At 44.1% G+C, this 20326-nt stretch overlaps 1 protein-coding gene across 1 annotated transcript in view; it reads right to left on the bottom strand.

Moving 5' to 3' along the window:
* Positions 1 to 15604, bottom strand: part of LOC140913638 (E3 ubiquitin-protein ligase rnf213-alpha) — a 175178-nt gene extending 159574 nt beyond the window's left edge. Inside the window, exons 1-3 of the mRNA XM_073350368.2 lie at positions 15514 to 15604; positions 6410 to 6543; positions 5202 to 5286 (exon numbers count right to left, since the gene is read on the bottom strand). Coding sequence (XP_073206469.2) covers positions 5202 to 5286; positions 6410 to 6543; positions 15514 to 15535 — 241 coding nt within the window. The 5' untranslated portion in view covers positions 15536 to 15604. The remainder of the gene's footprint in view (positions 1 to 5201; positions 5287 to 6409; positions 6544 to 15513) is intronic.
* Between the last annotated feature and the right edge of the window lie 4722 nt (positions 15605 to 20326).

The raw sequence follows: 20326 nt of genomic DNA, 5'->3' as shown, positions 1-20326 counted from the left end.
CCCGCAGCCTCAGCGCGCCGTGCCGTCGGCACAATGCTCTGGGCGGCAGACTGCGAGCTCCCGGGCCAGCGTGGCTGCAGAGCTGCAGCCTGACCCGGTGCTGCACAGTGCATAGCTGCCTGTCCTGGTGCATCCGCACCACCAGCCACCCGTGCTCCAGGCAGCACAGTAAGGGGGCGGGGGGGGGGGTGGATCGAAGGCAGGGGAGTTTGGGGGGTAGTCAGGGGGCGGGAGTGTGGATAGAGGTTGGGGTGGTCAGAGGGCGGGGAACAGGGGGGTTGAAGGGGGCAGTCAGGAATGAGAGGAGGGGTTGGATGAGGCAGCAGGGGGCAGTTGGGGTGGGGGTTCTGGGGGAGGTCAGGGGACAGGGAGAAGGGGTGGTTGGATGAGGCAGGTGTCCCGGGGGGGCGCGTCAGGGAGGAGAGGAGAGGAGTTGGATGGGGTGGCAGGGGTAGTTAGGGGTGGTCAGGGGACAGAGAGTGGGGGTGGATGGGGCAGAGGTCCCGGGGGAGGCCATCAGGAAGGAAAAAGGGGTTTGGATGGGGCAGGAGTCCTGGGGGGGCTGTCAGGGGGCTAGAAGCAGGGGGGGTCGGATAGGGGGCGGGGGCCTTGCCACGCCTGGCTGTTTGGGGAGGCACAGCCTCCCCTAACCGGCCCTCTGTACAATTTTGAAAACCCAATGTGGCCCTCGGGACAAAAAGTTTGCCCACCCCTGCCCTATGCAGATAGAGGTAAGAAACTGTTTTCAGGCTTTCTGCACACATACTACTGAGGAGAATGATTTGGAAGAGCCATCTGAGGGAAGGGATCAGAAGGAGACCCCATCAACTAGAAGGCATGAGATGCATTGTCCTAGGGATGGGGGTTCCATGACCACCACTCCCAAGAGGAGGAGACGGGTGGTGGTGGTGATCGAGGACTCCCTCCTAAGGGGGACAGAGTCATCCATCTGCCAGCCAGACTGAGAGACTCGAGAAGTGTGCTGCTTGCCTGGAGCTAGAATTCAGGATGTGACTGAGTGTCTGCCGAGACTGATCAAGCCCTCAGACTGCTACCCTTCTCCACATGGGCACCAATGATACTGCCAAGAATGACCTTGAGCACGTCATTGCAGACTATGTGGCTCTGGGAAGAAGGATAAAGGAGTTTGAGGCACAAGTCGTGTTTTCATCCATCCTCTCTGTTGAAGGAAGAAGCCCAGGTAGGGACTATCGAGTTGTGGAGGTGAATGCGTGGTTATGCAGGTGGTGTCAGAGAGAGGGCTTTGGATTCCTTGACCATGGGATGTTGTTCCGGGAAGAAGGATTGCTAGGAAGAGGTGGGATCCACATAATGAAGAGAGGGAAGAGCATCTTCGCAGGCAGGCTTGCTAACCTAGTAAGGAGGGCTTTAAACTAGGTTCGCTGGGGGACAGTGACCTAAGCCCTGAGGTAAGTGGGGAAGTGGGATCCTGGGAGGAAACACACGGAGGAGGGTGCAACGGGAGTGTGGGGGGTGAGCGTCTGATTCATACTGAGAAAGCAGGGCAATTGGCTAGTTATCTTAGGTGTATGTACACGAACGCAAGAAGCCTGGGTAACAAGCAGGAAGAATTGGAAGTCCTGGCACAGTCAAAGAACTATGATGTGATAGGAATAACAGAGACTTGGTGGGGTAGCTCACTGGAGCAGTGTCATGGATAGGTATAAAATGTTCAGGAAGGACAGGTACGGGAGGAAAGGTGGAGGAGTTGCACTGTATGTAAGAGAGTGGTATGATTCCTCAGAGCTCCAGTATAAAACTGGATAAAAGCCTGTTGAGAGTCTTTGGGTTAAGTTTAGAAGCGAGAGCAACAAGGGTGATGTCGTGGTGGGCATGTGCTATGTGCATCCAGAAGGAGGAGGTAGACGAGGCTTCCTTCGGACAATTAACTGAAGTTTCTAGCTCACAGGCCCTCGTTCTCATGGGGGACTTCAATCACCGTGGCACCTGCTGGAAGAGCAATACAGCAGTGCACAGACAATCCAGAAAGTTTTGGAGAGTGTTGGGGACAACTTCCTGGTGCAACTACTGGAGGAACCAACCAGAGGCCATTCTCCTCTTGACCTGCTGCTCACAAACAGGGAAGAATTGGTAGGAAAAGTAGAAGTGGGTGGCAACCTGGGCAGCAGTGACCATGAGATGGTTGAGATCAGGATCCTCACAAAAGGAAGAAAGGAGATTAGCAAAATATGGACCCTTGACTTCAGAAAAGCAGGCTTTGACTCCCTTGGGGAACTGATGGGCAGGATCCCCTGGGAGGCAAAGTTGATGGGGAAAGGAGTCCAGGAGAACTGGCTGTATTTTAAAGATGCCTTACTGAGGGCGCAGGAACAAACCATCCTGATGTGCAGAAAGAATAGCAGGCAACCAGCTGGCTTAACAGTGAAATCTTTGGTGAGCTTAAACACAAAAAGGAAGCTTACAAGATGTGGAAACTTGGTCAGATGACTAAGTAGGAGTATAAAAATATTGCTCAAGCATGCAGGGGTGTAATCAGGAAGGCAAAAACACAACTGAAGTTTCAGCTAGCAAGGGATGTGAAGGGTAATAAGAAGGGTTTCTACAGGTATGTTAGCAACAAGAAAAATGAACAGGGGAGGCAACCTAGTGACAGACGATCTGGAAAAAGCTGAAGTACTCAATGCTTTTTTTACCTTGGTCTTCACAGACAAGATCAGCTCCCACACTACTGTCCTGGGCAACACAGTATCGGGAGGAGGTGAGCAGCCCACAGTGGTGAAAGAACAGGTTAAGGACTATTTAGAAAAGGAGTATTTAGAAAAGCACAAGTCCATGGGTCTAGATTTAATGCATCTGAGGGAGCCGAGGGAGTTGGCCGATGTGATTGCAGAGCCATTGGCATTATCTTTGAAAACTCGTGGCAATTGGGGGGAGGTCCCGGACAATTGGAAAAAGGCAAATATAGTGCCCATCTTTTAAAAAGGGAAGAAGGAGAACCGGGGGAACTATAGACCGGTCAGCCTCACCTCAGTCCCTGGAAAAATCATGGAGCAGGTCCTCAAGGAAACCATTTCAAAAGCACTTGGAGAAGAGGAAGGTGATCAGGAACAGTCAGCATGGATTCACCAAGGGCAAGTCATGCCTGACCAACCTGATTGCCTTCTATGATGAGATAACTGGCTCTGTGAATATGGGGAAAGCAGCAGACATGATATATCTTGACTTTAGCAAAGCTTTTGATACAGTCTCCCTCCCACTGCAGTCTTGCCTAAAAAAGTATGAATTGGATGAATGGACTATAAGGTGGGTAGAAAGCTGGCTAGATTGTCGGGCTCAACGGGTAGTGATCAATGACTCCATGTCTAGTTGGCAGCTGGTATCAAAGGAGTGCCCCAAGGGTCGGTCCTAGGGCCGGTTTTGTTCAACATCTTTATTAATGATCTGGATGATGGGATGGATTGCATCCTCAGCAAGTTCACAGATGACACTAAGCTGGGGGGAGAGGTAGATACACTGGAGGGTAGGGATAGGATACAGAGGGACCTAGATAAATTGGAGGATTGGGCCAAAAGAAATCTGATGAGGTTCAACAAGGACAAGTGCAGAGTCCAGCACTTAGGATTGAAGAATCCCATACACTGCTAAAGGCTGGGGACCGACTGGCTAAGCGGCAGTTCTGCAGAAAAGGACCTTGGGATTACAGTGGATGAGAAGCTGGATATGAGTCAGCAGTGTGCCCTTGTTGCCAAGAAGGCTAACGGCATATTGGGCTGCATTAGTAGGAGCATTGCCAGCAGATCGAGGGAAGTGATTATTCCCCTCTATTTGGCACTGCTGAGGCCACAACTGGAGTATTGTATCCAGTTTTGGGCCCCCCACTACAGAAAGGATGTGGACAAATTGGAGAGAGTCCAGCGGAGGGCAACGAAAATAATTATGGGCCTGGGGCACATGACCAAAGAGGAGAGGCTCAGGGAACTGGGCTTGTTGAGTCTACAGAAGAGAATCATAGAATATCAGGGTTGGAAGGGACCTCAGGAGGTCATCTAGTCTAACCCCCTGCTCAAAAGCAGGACCCATCCCCAATTAAATCGTCCCAGCCAGGGCTTTGTCAAGCCTGACCTTAAAAACTTCTAAGGAAGGAGATTCCACCACCTCCCTAGGCAACGCATTCCAGTGTTTCACCACCCTCCTAGTGAAAAAGTTTTTCCTAATATCCAGAAGAGTGAGGGGGGAGTTGATAGCAGCCTTCAACTACCTGAAAGGGGGCTCCAAAGAGGATGGAGCTCAGCTGTTCTCAGTGGTGGCAGATGACGGAACAAGGAGCGATGGGCTCAAGTTGCAGTTGGGGAGGTCTATGTTGGATATTAGGAAACACTATTTCACTAGGAGGGTGGTGAAACACTGGAATGGGTTCCCTAGGGAGGTGGTGGAATTTCCTTCCTTAGAGGTTTTTAAGACCCGGCTTGACAAAGCCCTGGCTGGGATGATTTAGCTGGGGTTGGTCCTGCTTTGAGCAGGGAGTTGGACTAGATGACCTCCTGAGGTCTCTTCCAAGCCTAATCTTCTATGGTTCTATGTCTGAATCCACTAGAGACCACATTGCGGTGACCCCATCCCCGCTGCCAGACCACAAATTTCTGGCTGTCCATTTAAGGCACTAACCATGTCTCTGTGACATTGTGCACACAACGTCTTCACTTGCTCCCAGGTGGTAATAGTTCACATCAGTAGAGACTTTACAGGTGGAAGGGGCAGATTTTTGGATTACATTTATCTTTATAAATAAAAAACTTGTAAATAAAATTACTAGAGCTGCTCAGGGAAGGGAATTTCTATTCTTGGGGAAATTCTGACATTTCAAAAAAAAAAATGTTCTGAATTGGTATGAAAAGCTGAAATTATGAAATTTCCTGAAAATGAACATTTCAGAAATTTTCTTTTCAGGAATATTGAAATTCAGTGGTCATTTTTACTTTTATGTTATATTTAAATGTTAAATATCATATATACATATTATTAAATATCATACATGTGATACTAAACTTAATATAAAAGTCAAAACCAAAGTGAACCAAAACAATATTATCAAAACAAAACATTTTGACATTTTCTAAATGAGATGTTTCAATTTGGACAAAACTGCATGGAAACTCTTCCATTTAAAATTTTCAAACAGCTCTAAAAAAAAAAACACACACAGGGAATTAAATGGTTACCTGTACCATCTGCTGTGTTCCCCTCCTTCTGGTTCTCTGTCTCTGCTTTGCCAGTGGCTCGATCTGTAGCTCCGACCTTGTGTTCCTTGGTAAAGGAAATGAATCAAAGCATGAACGGGGTGACTAAACACAGCAGAGGCTTGATTTATGCCAAATGCAGCCCTTTGACAGGTGTGAGGGTAGCTGCATAAACAACTCCTCTGCTAACCGAAGGCAGAAACAGATTAACGGAAAACGTTAATAACAGCCGGGTTATGGCTCAGATTTTCAAAAACAGGAGCCTCCTACATCCATAGTTAGGCAATTAAATGAGTGGACTGATTTTGAGATGTGCTGAGCATCCAGCAGCTGAGCTGATTGGAAAATGGGAGTGGGAGTGGTTTTCATAGGAAAAAAGCAACTATTTGTCAAAAAGCCGCTAAACCCAGAACTCTTCAGCCCAACAGTTCCAAAAATCAAAATAATTTTTGCCAAAAACTGTAATAATTTTGGCCCCAAACTGCCAAAAACCTTAATAATTTTGGTCAATAATAATTAAAAACAGAATAATTTTTGGCCAAAACCTGCTAAATAATAAAAAGATTTTGAGGAAAGTGGAGACTTTTCAGGAAATTTTGGTTTAGTCAAAAAAAATTTTCCACCAAAAAGAAAAAGTTCTTGGAAAGATTTCCACCAGCGTAAGCTGGCAGATCCCATTGACTACACTGGGAGCTGCTGGGTGCCCGATGATTCTGAAAATTAGATCATTTATGTCCTGATCCATAGCCAGTGGAAGTCAGGGAGACCCCCACAGTAAGGAGCAGCCCAGACAGTCCCCCGCTGCACATTGGGAAACCTAGAACACCTGAGAGCACCAGATCCAGCCAGGTTGCCAAGAACTTCCAGAACTGTTACACTCAGGTCTTCATGGCAGGAAGCCTGGAAGCCCTAGGGTCTCTGCCCAGTTGCAGTCCGCCTGGTGAGGTTGCCCTGAACCCATGTATTCTGTAATGCCAGGCCCCTAAGCACACCACCAAGCGAGCTGGCAGGAAATCAGGCCTGTGTTTTGGTGAAACTTTATTGAAACTGAAATGTGTCCGCAAGGAATTTCAGTTTCAATAAACCAGCATTTTGTGACAAAAAAACAACAACATATCATTGGAAAGTTCCTGATTAGCCATAAAACTAAGTCTCAGTTCCCATTGATCCTAAGGAAACGAACGCCCCACCTCAGTGGCTGCTTCAGCAGAACCAGCTGGCGACTGGGGTCCAGATCCCGGGTCCTGTTCAGCAGGGGCATCTTCTGACAGTCCTGACCTCAGAGGCTTTGGTTCATTTTTATCTAGTTCTAAATAGTTCGTTCCTGGAATGAAAAAAAAATCAAAAACAGAAAAACAGCATCTGTTCACTGAGCGTAACAGCAAATTCCCAGTGTTCATTTAAATGACCATTTGAGAGAGAAACTATTACAGTAAGTTTCGATCACAGGGAAAGTATTTTCCCCATTTTATTCCACTGCTGAGTAATATGGGGAAATATACATTTTTCAGTATGTTAACTCTTCACAGTAGGGTCAGTATCTTCGTATATATCTGTGCAGCACCCAGCACAACGGGACCCAAATCTCAAGCCCTCAGCAAGATGGGGCCGTGATCTCCATCACTGTGTGTCTGTGTAGTGCCAGCATGATGGGGGCCCATCTCAGATAAGGTGTGTATTATTATTTATGGTAATGTTAAGGAAAAGTTAGCACATGTGACTCCATTTTGGTTTGGGGCCCACCATTGTCTAAAAGCAAGCACATCATGCACCAGGAGGCGTGTTCCTTAGACATTGCATTCCTGTGAAAATCCTCCTCCTTGTCTCCAGCCTGCCTTGACTCCCAGTATCTGTTTTTTTGTCAGTCCCTAACTCCCTATCTCCTGGCCTTTGATGTGAGGCCTCCCATCCTGATAATAAAAGTTCCTGATGCATGGCTTTAGGACCATGCTGTGTAATTAACATACTGGTTTAGCACGAGGAATGAACCAAGCAGGGATAGGTGGTAGATAAGAAAAGGGTTTGTTTATTGGCTAAGGTTTCCGATGCACGAGGGCAACATGCTTTGCTAAAAAGTATATAACCTTTGTATAATCTGTATTCGGGGTCCCCTCCTGGCTAGCAGGGGGGCACCACGCTCAAGCGTAATGAACTTGGTGTTTTTTGGGAACTCTGCAGTTGTGGACTTTGTTTATGTACCTCAGCCTAGATTTGAACTGTGCATGACCTACCAGGTATAATTCGTAGCATTTGTGTGCGTGACCTACCAGCTGTAATTCGTAGCATTTGTGTGCTTCTCCTACCAGGTATAATTCGTAACAGTAATAATTATTAATGATAATAATTAAGTGGAGTGGCAAAACCAATAAATGTTCAGGAAGATGTTCAAAGATGTAAGAATGTTTTTGCAGAAATTTTGTGAACATTTTCTAAATATTTTAATGAGGTTTGGGGAAATATGACGTTAATAGCTATTGGTAAAGTATCGACAAAACAGAAAGCAAGTGCAAAAGAAGGAATTAAGATCACAACACACTTGAGGCCTCAGCTTTGGATCAGACTCTTAATTTGATAATTCTGTCAAATTGAACTTCTCTAAAGAAAACCAATGAATATGTTAGTATTAAAATGGACAGCTTCGGAGAAATCTAGGGGTGCTAAGAGCCACTGAACCAAAGAATAAACCCTATATATAATGGCAACCACTTCAAGCCAGGGAGTGTGGCAGCACCCCTAGTTCCAACACCTACGGAGAAATACCCCCGCCCCAGCATGCATGTCATTAGCAAGAGACAGAAATCCTGCTATAAAACAACTTTCCCTATTGTATGCTATAGATGGTCAGCCCTGCAGGGCTGACCGTCCTTGCTTTCACTGGTGGTAGGGAGTCACACACACTTTGCACAAGTGTGAATGATAACACAAAGTGCAAGTATAACCCACCGCTGAGTGGGCTGCAGGTGCCCATCTGTGCCAATCCACAGGGGATGTGAGTTGCTACAGCCCCCAGCTGCAGAGGATTGGCTTTTTAACTCAAGCTGTAGCAGCTTTTGTTGTTTGCTCTGGAGGTCTCTGGTTCAGTCCCCGAACACTAGCTTAAGGGTTTGTCTACACTACAGGGGCTGTAGCAGTATAGCTGCAGTGCTGTTGTAACCTCACAGTATAGAGGCAGTCTACAGAGACAGAAGGGTTTTTTCCATGACTGTAGGTAAACCAACTCCCTAAGCAATGGTAGATCGGTTAACAGAAGCATTCTTGATTCTTCCATCATCCTAGCTGTGTCTACACCGGGGCTTAGGTTGAAATAGCTACGGTGCTCAGAGGTACAGACCAGGCCTATTGTGTCATGTCCCTTTCCAGTGGCTCAACCACTTAGGGGGAGATTTTCATAGGTGCAAATTGCAGTTAGGCACCTAACATCCATGACTTTGAAAATTTAGCTGATCGAGGATAAAAACCTACTATTGCTTCCAGCTAACAGAGTTGCTCCTTCAGCTCAACTGGTACAAGCCTGCACTGTGGAGGTAAAGATCTTTGGGTCTCTCTATACAGTGGAGAATCAAACCCTGTGAATTTAGTTTCAAAAGACTCAAGATCAGCGTGGATAAAAAAAATGGCAATTCCAATGAAAATTTTCGATTTTGAATTGACAGTTCATTTAATTTCAGCTTCAAAATGACATTTTATTTGAGATTTGGAAACTAAAACATTTTGGTTTGGAGATCTGGGTTTTTCCTGCCCTCTTTATCCCCACACCCACCTTTTACTTTCACTGAAAGAAGGGGAGGAAAGTTTTTAAAAAGTGAGAAGCAGTGTGTGTATGGAGAGGGAATCCACTTTCTCCCACTTTCCCCCCGTCCTCATTTTTTACTCTTTCCAGCTTGGAAAATAACTAAAAAGTGAGAGAGTTTTTTTGGGGGTGTCATAAATATAAAGGGAAGGGTAACCACCTTTCTGTATACAGAACTATAAAATCCCTCCTGGCCAGAAGCAAAACCCTTTCACCTGTAAAGGGTTAAGAAGCTAAAATAACCTCGCTGGCAGCTGACCAAAGTGACCAATGAGGAGACAAGATACTTTCAAAGCTGGAGGGTGGGGGGGAACAAAGGGTCTGTCTGGCTGTGTGATGCTTTTGCCAGGAATGCTCTTCATAACTCCTTAAGTTAGTAAGTAATCTAGCTAGAAATGCGTTAGATTTCCTTTTGTTTAATGGCTGGTAAAATAGCTATGCTGAATGGAATGTATATTCCTGTTTTTGTGTCTTTTTGTAACTTAAGGTTTTGCCTACAGGGATTCTCTATGTTTTGAATCTGATTACCCTGTAAGGTATTTAACATTCTGATTTTACAGAGAATTTTATCTTTTTCTTTGTCTCCTGGTTTTTGGGCCTTTTAGGGATCATGTTGTGTAGCTTTTCTCCCCAACAACGGAAGATAGGATCTGACTTTGTTTTTAAATGGAAGCTGAGTCTCACGTAAACACCTGACTCCAGGAGCTGAGGATTTTAAAAAGCACCAAATATCACAAAACAATAAAATTATGAGAGCAGCAGCCAACATTGTATCAATTACAAATCTGAAAAACAGCAGTGCCTCCACCTTAGTATTCAGGTAAGAGAAGTAAAGTGATGTAGGTAAGGGTTGTTTTTTTAAAAACATTTTAATTAATTCTGAATCTCTAGTTTTGTTAGCCTCAGTTCTCTTCAACACTTGATCCCAGGTTTGAATCTCAAGGCAAAAACTATCCAGGATTTGAATTTCAAGGTAAAAGCTATCCAGGAAGAAGCAGTCTGTGTGAAGATGCAAGGAAGTGAGAGAGCTGTGTCAAAAGTTGTAAACAAACCTAACAAATTCAGCTCAGCTTGCAAGGTTGGAGTGTAAAGCTTTTCATTGAAGACACAAAATGAGGAAGTAAAACTGAAAATGCATTCTCATGCTCCCCCTGCCCCATCCTTCCATCAGCACAACTGCTTTAGCAAAAAATAATATTTGTCAAATCTAATCAGCAGCATCAAGACATATTAAATTAGGTGACGTTGATAAATCCCATGCAGTAGTGCATAGACAAGTAAAAAATAGTTTTCACTATATGCAAAACTGTTCTCCTCATGAAAGGACAGTGGAAGAAGATGGGACTGTCAGATGGTAATATTTTACACTCTTTTTCATGCAATTAATATTGTTAATGCATTATGCACAATGGAACATAGGCCTTGATCTGGCAAACACATACACACCTATGTAGGGGTTTACAGGATGGAGGCCAGAATCATGGGAGCTTTCTCTTGTGCATTTCTGAGCTACAAGCATTAAATTTTCAAGCACAACATTGCAATTAATTTGTAGCACTTATTAACCCCTAGCAGATGGGAACAGAGGTGTTGTTCTCCTTTCCCCCACCCCAATCCATCTCTTCCCTCCCCTCCTGTTCCTTTATCTTTCTGTTCTCCTGCCTTGCTTGCTGTCGTCTTAAAAAAAAAATTACTGCATTCACTTTCTCTTTTGTGTGATTTTATACCTAACACTGAGATTGGCTCATTGAGTAGAAGGAATGAACTTACAGTCAGATGAAAGAAACCATGTCATTTCATATACCACCTGCTATCTGTCTGTCTGAGCAGCACCTAGCACCAAGGGGCTTCATTCTTGGTTGTCCAACTGGCAGTTGTGATTATTATACCCAGGGAGTCTACCTGTGACACAGAACAGGGTTGCTGACACAATCTATCTGTACATGTTTTTTCATTATGTCTGGCAGACTTTTATATATAATTTTGACGGATAATATTGATATTTATTTGTAAGCATTTTTTCTATTTTAATCTATTTACATTTTCACTGTTGTGCAAAATTATAGGTTTTAAGCAATTTTTAGATTTTTATCTATTTAAATTTTCATATTTGTTGGAAATGAAGAAGGGTCAGACAATAATTATTTAATGATGTAGATGTTGCAATTCAAAAAGTTAAAGCTTTTTAACCATTAAAATGTAAATTGTCACCATCACATGTATTTAAATAGCCTTAAATCGAACTCTGATAAGTTCTCAAACAGCATTTTTCTTACTTTGCTCATCTGTAAATTTAGATTATTATTGATGGAAATATTTTTTCCATCAGTTTGTGGGTGTACGGTAAAAATCAATGTTTAGGGACATTTATAGATAAAAATATATTTCTTTTGCAAGCCTATTTATCATACAAATTCTTGATTGCTGGACAATGGCTGTTTTGCTGATCTAATTGTCATAACTGTACTTCCCCCTCTAGATTTGTGATTTTGTGTTTCTCCTACTTGTGAGGGGGAGGGAAAAATCTATAAAATGTAAATAAAAAATAAATGTGTTTACATTCAGTTCCCTTGTTTTAGCACACAGGTATAGGACAGCATCCATGTAAATACTTTGGGACCCCTCCCATGGCACTCACTGTGTTCTCTGCTTTAGAAGCCAGTCGAACTTTCTCAGAACAACAGTAGCTGGGCCTGGTGTGTCTGTGTGTAGTTAGTAAACATAGTGATTTGGGGCCAGCTGAGCCCAAGAGAATCTAGGGTGACCAGATGTCCCGATTTTATAGGGACAGTCCCCATTTTGGGGTCTTTTTCTTATATAGGCTCCTATTACCCCCACACACACACACCCTGTCCCAGTTTTTCACCCTTGCTGTCTGGTCACCCTAAGAGAATCCTTCAGATTGTTTTTGTTGTGTAAAGAGCAAAAGACACAAGGTTTTTGAAAAAGCCAACTTGCCCTCTACTGGCAGATTTTGCTCCAAAGTGGAAATGCAGTTAAACAGAGGAAGAGCCCCCATTCTCTAGTTCTTATCATCTGTAGATCTCCAAGCACTTTACAAAGGTGACCAGTTTCATTATCCCAGTTTACAGATGGGGAAACTGAGGCACAGACCCTTGCCCAAGGTCACCCAGCAACCAGAGCCAGGCCTCCTCAGCCCCTGTCCAGTGCTCTACCCTCATTTTCCACTGGTGTTAATGATGGCACAAGGTGAAGGGCAGGGGGATTCAACCCAAATGGCCAAGCCTATGGTGTTTCTTTGCACACAACACATCACCGCAATCTCACATTTTTGTCAGTACAGATATCGGACCTGATTCTGCTCTTAGTGATCTCAGAATTAATCCAGAGTCACCCACTGACTGCAGGGCACTTGGGGCCAGATTCTGATCTCAGCTCCCCTTGAGTCAATCTGGAGTCACCCATTGACTGCAGTGGGGTCAGGGCTGGATTCTGATCTCAAAGCCCACAGGCCAAGTCCGGGGTCTCCACTTGCACACAACACATCATGACAGTCTCACATTTTTGTCAGTACAGGTGTTAGACCTAATTCTCCTTTCAGCGACCTTGCTCTAAATTCAGTCACTCGCTGACTACAGTGGGGTCAGGGCCAGATTCTGATCTCGTTTATCCCAGGGTAAATCCAAAGTGACTGTGATGGAGTCAGTGCCAGATTCGGATCTCAGCTCCCTTGAGGGTAAATCTGGAGTCAGCCCTTAGTGCACTGGAGTCAGGGCTGAATTCTGATCTCAGTGACACCACCACTACTGTAAATCTAGGAGACTCTGAAAAAGTTAATGTCATTATCCCAGTTTAAAAAAAGACGTAAATAAGGAGGCACATCTATGTTAAAGGCATATATCAGAATTTATACCACAATGTATCAATTCCTGTGAATCAGAATTTAGAAAAGAATTTCTATAAATATTCTATCCTCCATTCTAGTCATCAATGCAATTTCACCAAGACAGGAAATGTAATTTCCGTGTAATACGGCTCATGCAGAGGAAGCGGCAGCTATCTGTTTATCCTTAATCTAAAGATTTGTTGTGAAATTCAAAAAACACAGGGAACTCCTGCCGGCTTAACTCAGGCATCACAAACCAAGTGAGAAAGCCAGTTAAAAATATCTTAACATTCATTTTCATAGATTCATAGATACTAAGGTCAGAAGGGACCATTATGATCATCTAGTCCGACCTCCTGCACAACGCAGGCCACAGAATCTCACCCACCCACTCCTGCAAAAAACCTCTCACCTATGTCTGAGCTATTGAAATCCTCAAATCGTAGTTTAAAGACTTCAAGCAGCAGAGAATCCTCCAGCAAGTGACCCGTGCCCCATGCTACAGGGGAAGGTGAAAAACCTCCAGGCCTCTTCCAATCTGCCCTGGAGGAAAATTCCTTCCCGACCCCAAATATGGCGATCAGCTAAACCCTGAGCATGTGGGCAAGATTCACCAGCCAGATACTACAGAAAATTCTTTCCTGGGTAACTCAGATCCCACCCCATCTAACATGCCATCACAGGCCATTAGGCCTATTTACCATGAATAATTAAAGATCAATTAACTACCAAAATCATGTTATCCCATCATACCATCTCCTCCATAAACTTATCGAGTTTAATCTTAAAGCCAGATAGATCTTTTGCCCCCACTGCTTCCCTTGGAAGGCTATTCCAAAACTTCACTCCTCTGATGGTTAGAAACCTTTGTCTAATTTCAAGTCTAAACTTCCTGGTGGCCAGTTTATATCCGTTTGTTCTTGTGTCCACATTGGTACTGAGCTTAAGTAATTCCTCTCCCTCTCCAGTATTTATCCCTCTGATATATTTATAGAGCGCAGTCATATCTCCCCTCAACCTTCTTTTAGTTAGGCTAAACAAGCCAAGCTCCTTGAGTCTCCTTTCATAAGACAAGTTTTCCGTTCCTCGGATCATCCTAGTAGCCCTTCTCTGTACCTGTTCCAGTTTGAATTCATCCTTCTTAAACATGGGAGACCAGAACTGCACACAGTATTCCAGGTGAGGTCTCACCAGTGCCTTGTATAAGGGTACTAAAACCTCCTTATCCCTACTGGAAATACCTCTCCTGATGCATCCCAAGACCACATTAGCTTTTTTTCACAGCCATATCACATTGGAGGCTCATAGTCATCCTATGATCAACCAATACTCCAACGTCTTTCTCCTCCTCCGTTACTTCTAATTGATGCGTCCCCAGCTTCTAACTAAAATTCTTGTTATTAATCCCTAAACCTTACACTTCTCAGTATTAAATTTCATCCTATTACTATTACTCCAGCTTACAAGGTCATCCAGACCCTCCTGCAGGATATCCCGGTCCTTCTCTAAATTGGCAATACCTCCCAGCTTTGTATCATCCGCAAGCTTTATTAGCACACTTCCACTTTTTGTGCCGAGGTCAGTAATAAAAAGATTAAATAAGATTGGTCCCAAAACTGATCCTTGAGGAACTTCACTGGTAACCTCCCTCAAGCCTGACAGTTCACCTTTCAGTAGGACCCGTTGTAGTCTCCCCTTTAACCAATTCCTTATCCACCTTTCAATTTTCATATTGATCCCCATTTTTTCCAATTTAACTAATAATTCCCCATGTGGCACAGTATCAAATGCCTTACTGAAATCTAGGTAAATTAGATCCACTGCATTTCCTTTGTCTAAAAAATCTGTTACTTTCTCAAAGAAGGAGATCAGGTTGGTTTGGCACGATCTACCTTTTGTAAAACCATGTTGTATTTTGTCCTATTTACCATTGACTTCAATGTCCTTAACTACTTTCTCCTTCAAAATTTTTTCCAAGACCTTGCACACTACAGATGTCAAACTAACAGGCCTATAGTTACCCAGATCACTTTTTTTCCCTTTTTTAAAAATAGGAACTATGTTAGGAATTCTCCAATCATACGGTACAACTCCTGAGTTTACAGATTCATTAAAAATTCTTGCTAATGGGCTTGCAATTTCATGTGCCAATTCCTTTATTATTCTTGGATGAAGATTATCTGGGCCCCCCAATTTGGTCCCATTAAGCTGTTTGAGTTTCACTTCTACCTCAGATATTGTAATATCTATCTCCATATCCTCATTCCCATTTGTCATGCTACCATTATCCCTAAGATCCTCTTTAGCCTTATTAAAGACTGAGGCAAAGTATTTGTTTAGATATTGGACCATACCTAGATTATCCTTGACCTCCACTCCATCCTCAGTGTTTAGCGGTCCCAGTTCTTTTTTTGTTTTCTTCTTATTTATATGGCTATAGAACCTTTTACTATTGCTTTTAATTCCCTTTGCAAGGTCCAACTCTACTTGACTTTTAACCTGTCTCACTTTATCCCTATATGTTCTGACCACAATAAGGTAGCTTTCCTCGCTGATCCCTCCCATCTTCCACTCCCTGTATGCTTTCTGCTTTTTCTTAATCACCCTTCACCTCTCTGAGATGCTTGCTCATCCAGCTTGGTCTACCTTTATCCTACCTTCTATTGGATTCCCAGCCATAAAGATGCCTTCATGTGCCTTTGTCTTCACCAGGAAATAACATCTGTTTCGTGTGTGCTTGTATATACTGGAGTCAAACTGCCTGCCCAAACCACATGATTTCTTTGCTCTCTGTCTTGTAAGTAATATGCATTCATTCTGAAAGTGAAAGTAATTCAGTAATATTTCTAATCTGTGCAAAAGGCTAATATTGTACGTAGGGTTTTCAGTTACCCCTATGTTCCTAACATACTTCTGGGCAAGTCTACACCACAAACTTACATTGGTATATCTACATCGATCGGGGGGTGAAAAATCCACACTCCTGAGCGACAAAGTTATACCGATCTAATCCCCGATGCAGAAAGCGCATAGCTACGGTCTCTCACGGACATGGATTAACTGCACTGTCAGCAACTCCACTGAAGCATTACACCATCACAGCTGCACAAATGCAGCTGCGCTTCTACAGTGTTTTAAGTGTAGATCTGCCCTCAGTCTTCTGAAATGAGGGAGGTTACAGTGTAACTAATAAATATGGAAATATTAAGAAACAGGGGTTTTCAGTATCACCAGCCATTCAAAAATCATGGGGTTGGCTTAAAAATCACCAGAGTTTTAAAAAATAATAAATTGGGGGAGGGGGATCTTTACTTTTGCTTTCTGAGCCTTTAGGGTCACACTCAGGACATGTTTTTAAGCTTTTCTCTGGAGTCAATAGGACTAGGAGCTTTTTAACTGAAAGCTGAGTTCCTCACGTAATCCTGTGACTTCAGGAGCTGGGACTTTAGAGGAGAGACCTACCATTATGGTAAAATTGCCAAGTTGGTAATGAATTTATTTCTTCTTAAGGTGCAGCTCTGCTTTGGAGTCTCCATCTCTTGATATCTTAATATTCAGATAAGATGTCTTTTTTGAGGATATTTTTGCCAAACACAAATTTTTGGGTTCAGAACAGGGGTGATAGGTGAAATTAAATGCCTTGTGATATACAGGATGTCAACTAGATCAGAGGTTCTCAAACTGTGGTCCGAGCTCCATTCAGGTGGTCCGTGGATAGTTCCTTCTAAGCCTAAGAGTATTTCCATTGACTCTTAAGTAGCAAGCAGCACTAGGTTTGGTGGGGGTGCTGCTGGGTGTTTTGTAGGATAAAGACCTTATTTGCAAGCTCCCTGAAGCAGGGATCTGTCTGCAAACTCCAAGTCATGTGTTAATGAATTCCAGCACTCATAAAAACTCAATGAGTGCACTGTGAGTTTCTGAGTTGGTGACACACAACACAATGTGAAACCAGGAGAACTTTGTCTGTTTCTACAGGGCTCTGGTGCATTTGCACAGGGTGGGTCCTAAACCCTCATTTAAAATACCCATAACCCACCACTTGATATTTTCCTTTCCTTTGTATTTTTGTCACTTGGTTTGGTTTTCCTGTTTGTGTCACTTTATTACTTAATTTTGCTGTTCTCTGCGTGTGAAGTATTAATCAAATTTAGAGTGGATATCTCAGAGAAATTGCATAAGCCTGAGTGAGTGCCTTTTACTCTCCTTTCCAGTCTCAGAAAATATTGTCGCAATGTTTGCAATGAGAGCCTGCCTATTTCTAGTTGACTCATAGATTTGTTTAGAAGCATAAAGCTGAGCTATGTGCACAGATAATATGCGTGCAAGAGGGACAGTTAATTATTAAGGGTTTTTTATATATATAGCGCTTTTGTCCAAAGTGCTCTACGATAATTAGCTAACGGTGCAAACAACATTTGGAAAGATCATGAAGTGGTCCGCCGAGACCCTCTGCAATTTTCCAGTGGTCTGCGGAAAAAAAAGTTTGAGAACCACTGAACTAGATGATCTAATTGTTCCTTCTGGCCTTGGAATCTTTGAATCTCTGAGAGTGACTGTGTAGCAATGGTCCCATCTTACTCACCATATGCATCCTGGTAAGAAATGCTGTCCTTGTGACATTTCCCCCCCCCCCCATTTCCTTTTTCACTCTTGTGATCCACACCAGCTCAGAGACAATCCAGTCTTTCTAATTCCTGATCAACAGGATTGTGTTCTGGGAGAACGGTAAGAACCAGAAGAGAATTCAATAGGGCCAGATTCCCTGCACCTTCCTGAAATTTACAGTGGTGCAAACTGGGTGAGAAACCACTGACTAGTAACTGATGCAAGAGTCTACAGTCTCAAGAAATCAGCACAGGTTTGGGAACTAGGATTCTTGGGTTCTATTCCTGTCTCTGCTCCTGAATTCTATGTGTTTTATCATTTCCGTGGAGTGGACTCCCAGAAGCCTCTCACTCCCAGACCAGGTCTTTGGCTACAGCCCTCTGCTCACCAACCAACTAATTGGCCTCAACCCCTTCAGGAATGGTGATGAGCGGTTAATACTGTCATGAGGCAGCCTTCTTAAACTAAAGTATTATTAAACCCTAACAATAGGAGCACAGAACAGCACATGAGAACAAGACAATAGTCCACATGCATGTCTCACTTCCCTAAGCCTCACCAGACTCCTGGAAGTTCACCAGTTTCTGACCTTTCTGAAGGGTCTGCCTTATCTGTGTCAGTCTGCTCCATGACAGTTGCCTCCCTGGACAGAGTTTTGTGTCCTTTTAATCTGTCACTGTTCCCAGCCTTAGCAAAACAGCTGTTGCTGGAGCCTGAAATTAGCATCTTCACAACTCAGAGATCAGGTATTGTGTCTCACCTCCTGACTACAGCTGGGCAAAAGGTTTCACCCGGAACTTTTTTCCCGCAGAAAAAGGCAGATATGGGCCAACTGAAGCATTTAGTAAATTTGTATTGAATTTGCCGACTTCTTTGTTGGAAACAAACCCAAAATAAAAAAAAAATCCAAAAGAATCAAAATGGTTTGTGTCAGTGTGTTCAAAATGAAATATTTTATTTTTTAGTTGAAACAGCTTTTGGTCACAAAACTTTTTTTTTTAAACAAAATGGAATGTTTTTAAAAACTCAAAACTGAAATGAAACGTGTTTCAGGTCAAACAAAAAGTTTAATTCAATCCAAAATGAATTTATTTACTTTTTGGGTTACTGAAAAAATAGACTTTTTAAATTTCAGGTTAACCCAAAAAATTTGGGGGGAGGAGAGGCCCCAGTTGTATGACCAGCAAACCAAATATCAAATATTCACCCAGCTCTCTTCCTGACTTTCTTTCCTACTAGTTTACTAACAGCCCTGCTATTAAATTAAATACTGTGGCAAGGCACTTCTTTTGCCACCTCAGCATTTCTCCCTCTGCAAGGGCCAGTATGCCAGAATAAATCAATCATATTCCAGAGATCCTTAATGCTTAACTTTGGTATATTTACAAGGTGGACCTCAAGATAGGCCCAAGTAATTCTCTTAAGCAAAAGACCACCCGCAACACAAAAGACATACATTCCTTGTGTAAGGGGACTGTTGCCCCCTTACTAACATTCAGTGGGGGTGTTTTGGTTGGCTAGCTCCCAGTACTAAAAAGGGGGAAGGGTCGATGAGGAATCAGGACCATGAGACTGACAGCCCCCAGGAACAATGGAGAGAGGCCAATGCTCCAGGTCAGCCTGAATGACAGGGGGGGCAGGCTAATCAGGGAGGTCCCGTCCTCCGTGTGAGCTGGATTTGCCTGGGTCAGACAGAGTGGGAGCTGAGCTAAGGAGAAAGCAAGGGCCCAAGGTAAGCTGGGGAGCAGAGCTGTGCCAGATCCAGAGGGGCCAGAAAAGCAGCCCAGGAAGCAGGTCAGTGCTGGGAGCAGAGTCACAGAAGCAGCCTGCAGAGCAGACTTGCCCTGGGAGCAGAGCTGCAGCAACCTTTTTCTGCGGAAAAGGACCTAGGGGTGACAGTGGACGAGAAGCTGGATATGAGTCAGCAGTGTGCCCTTGTTGCCAAGAAGGCCAATGGCATTTTGGGATGTATAAGTAGGGGCATAGCGAGCAGATCGAGGGACGTGATCGTTCCCCTCTATTCGACATTGGTGAGGCCTCATCTGGAGTACTGTGTCCAGTTTTGGGCCCCACACTTCAAGAAGGATGTGGATAAATTGGAGAGAGTCCAGCGAAGGGCAACAAAAATGATTAGGGGTCTAGAACACATGACTTATGAGGAGAGTCTGAGGGAGCTGGGATTGTTTAGCCTGCAGAAGAGAAGAATGAGGGGGGATTTGATAGCTGCTTTCAACTACCTGAAAGGGGGTTCCAAAGAGGATGGCTCTAGACTGTTCTCAATGGTAGCAGATGACAGAACGAGGAGTAATGGTCTCAAGTTGCAGTGGGGGAGGTTTAGATTGGATATTAGGAAAAACTTTTTCACTAAGAGGGTGGTGAAACACTGGAATGCGTTACCTAGGGAGGTGGTAGAATCTCCTTCCTTAGAGGTTTTTAAGGTCAGGCTTGACAAAGCCCTGGCTGGGATGATTTAACTGGGAATTGGTCCTGCTTTGAGCAGGGGGTTGGACTAGATGACCTTCTGGGGTCCCTTCCAACCCTGATATTCTATGATTCTATGATTCTATGAACCAGAGCCAGAGAGGTCAGAGAAGCAGCCCAGGGAGCTGGAGGCAGAGCAGCAGCAGTGCAGAGACAGAGTGGTGGAGCTGGGTGCGGTGAGCAGCTGGGGAAAGTCGGGGGGACCCTGGGCAGCGGGCCTCTCCCTGTGCTGGGCCCGCTGCCCAGGGTCCCCCTCGCTTTCCCCAGCTGCTCACCACACCCAGCCCTCCAAAGAGACATAAACTCAGTGTTTACTGAGGGAGGAGAACAGCCCTCTATGAAAAGCCTTAGTTTCCTGCTTCTTCTAACCTTACTGCAGAGCAC

This window comes from Lepidochelys kempii, chromosome 6 (assembly GCF_965140285.1).
Source record: "Lepidochelys kempii isolate rLepKem1 chromosome 6, rLepKem1.hap1, whole genome shotgun sequence".
Lineage (NCBI taxonomy): Eukaryota > Metazoa > Chordata > Testudines > Cheloniidae > Lepidochelys > Lepidochelys kempii.
Note: the sequence above shows the minus strand (reverse complement) of the source record. Positions and strands in the feature narration are given on the sequence as shown.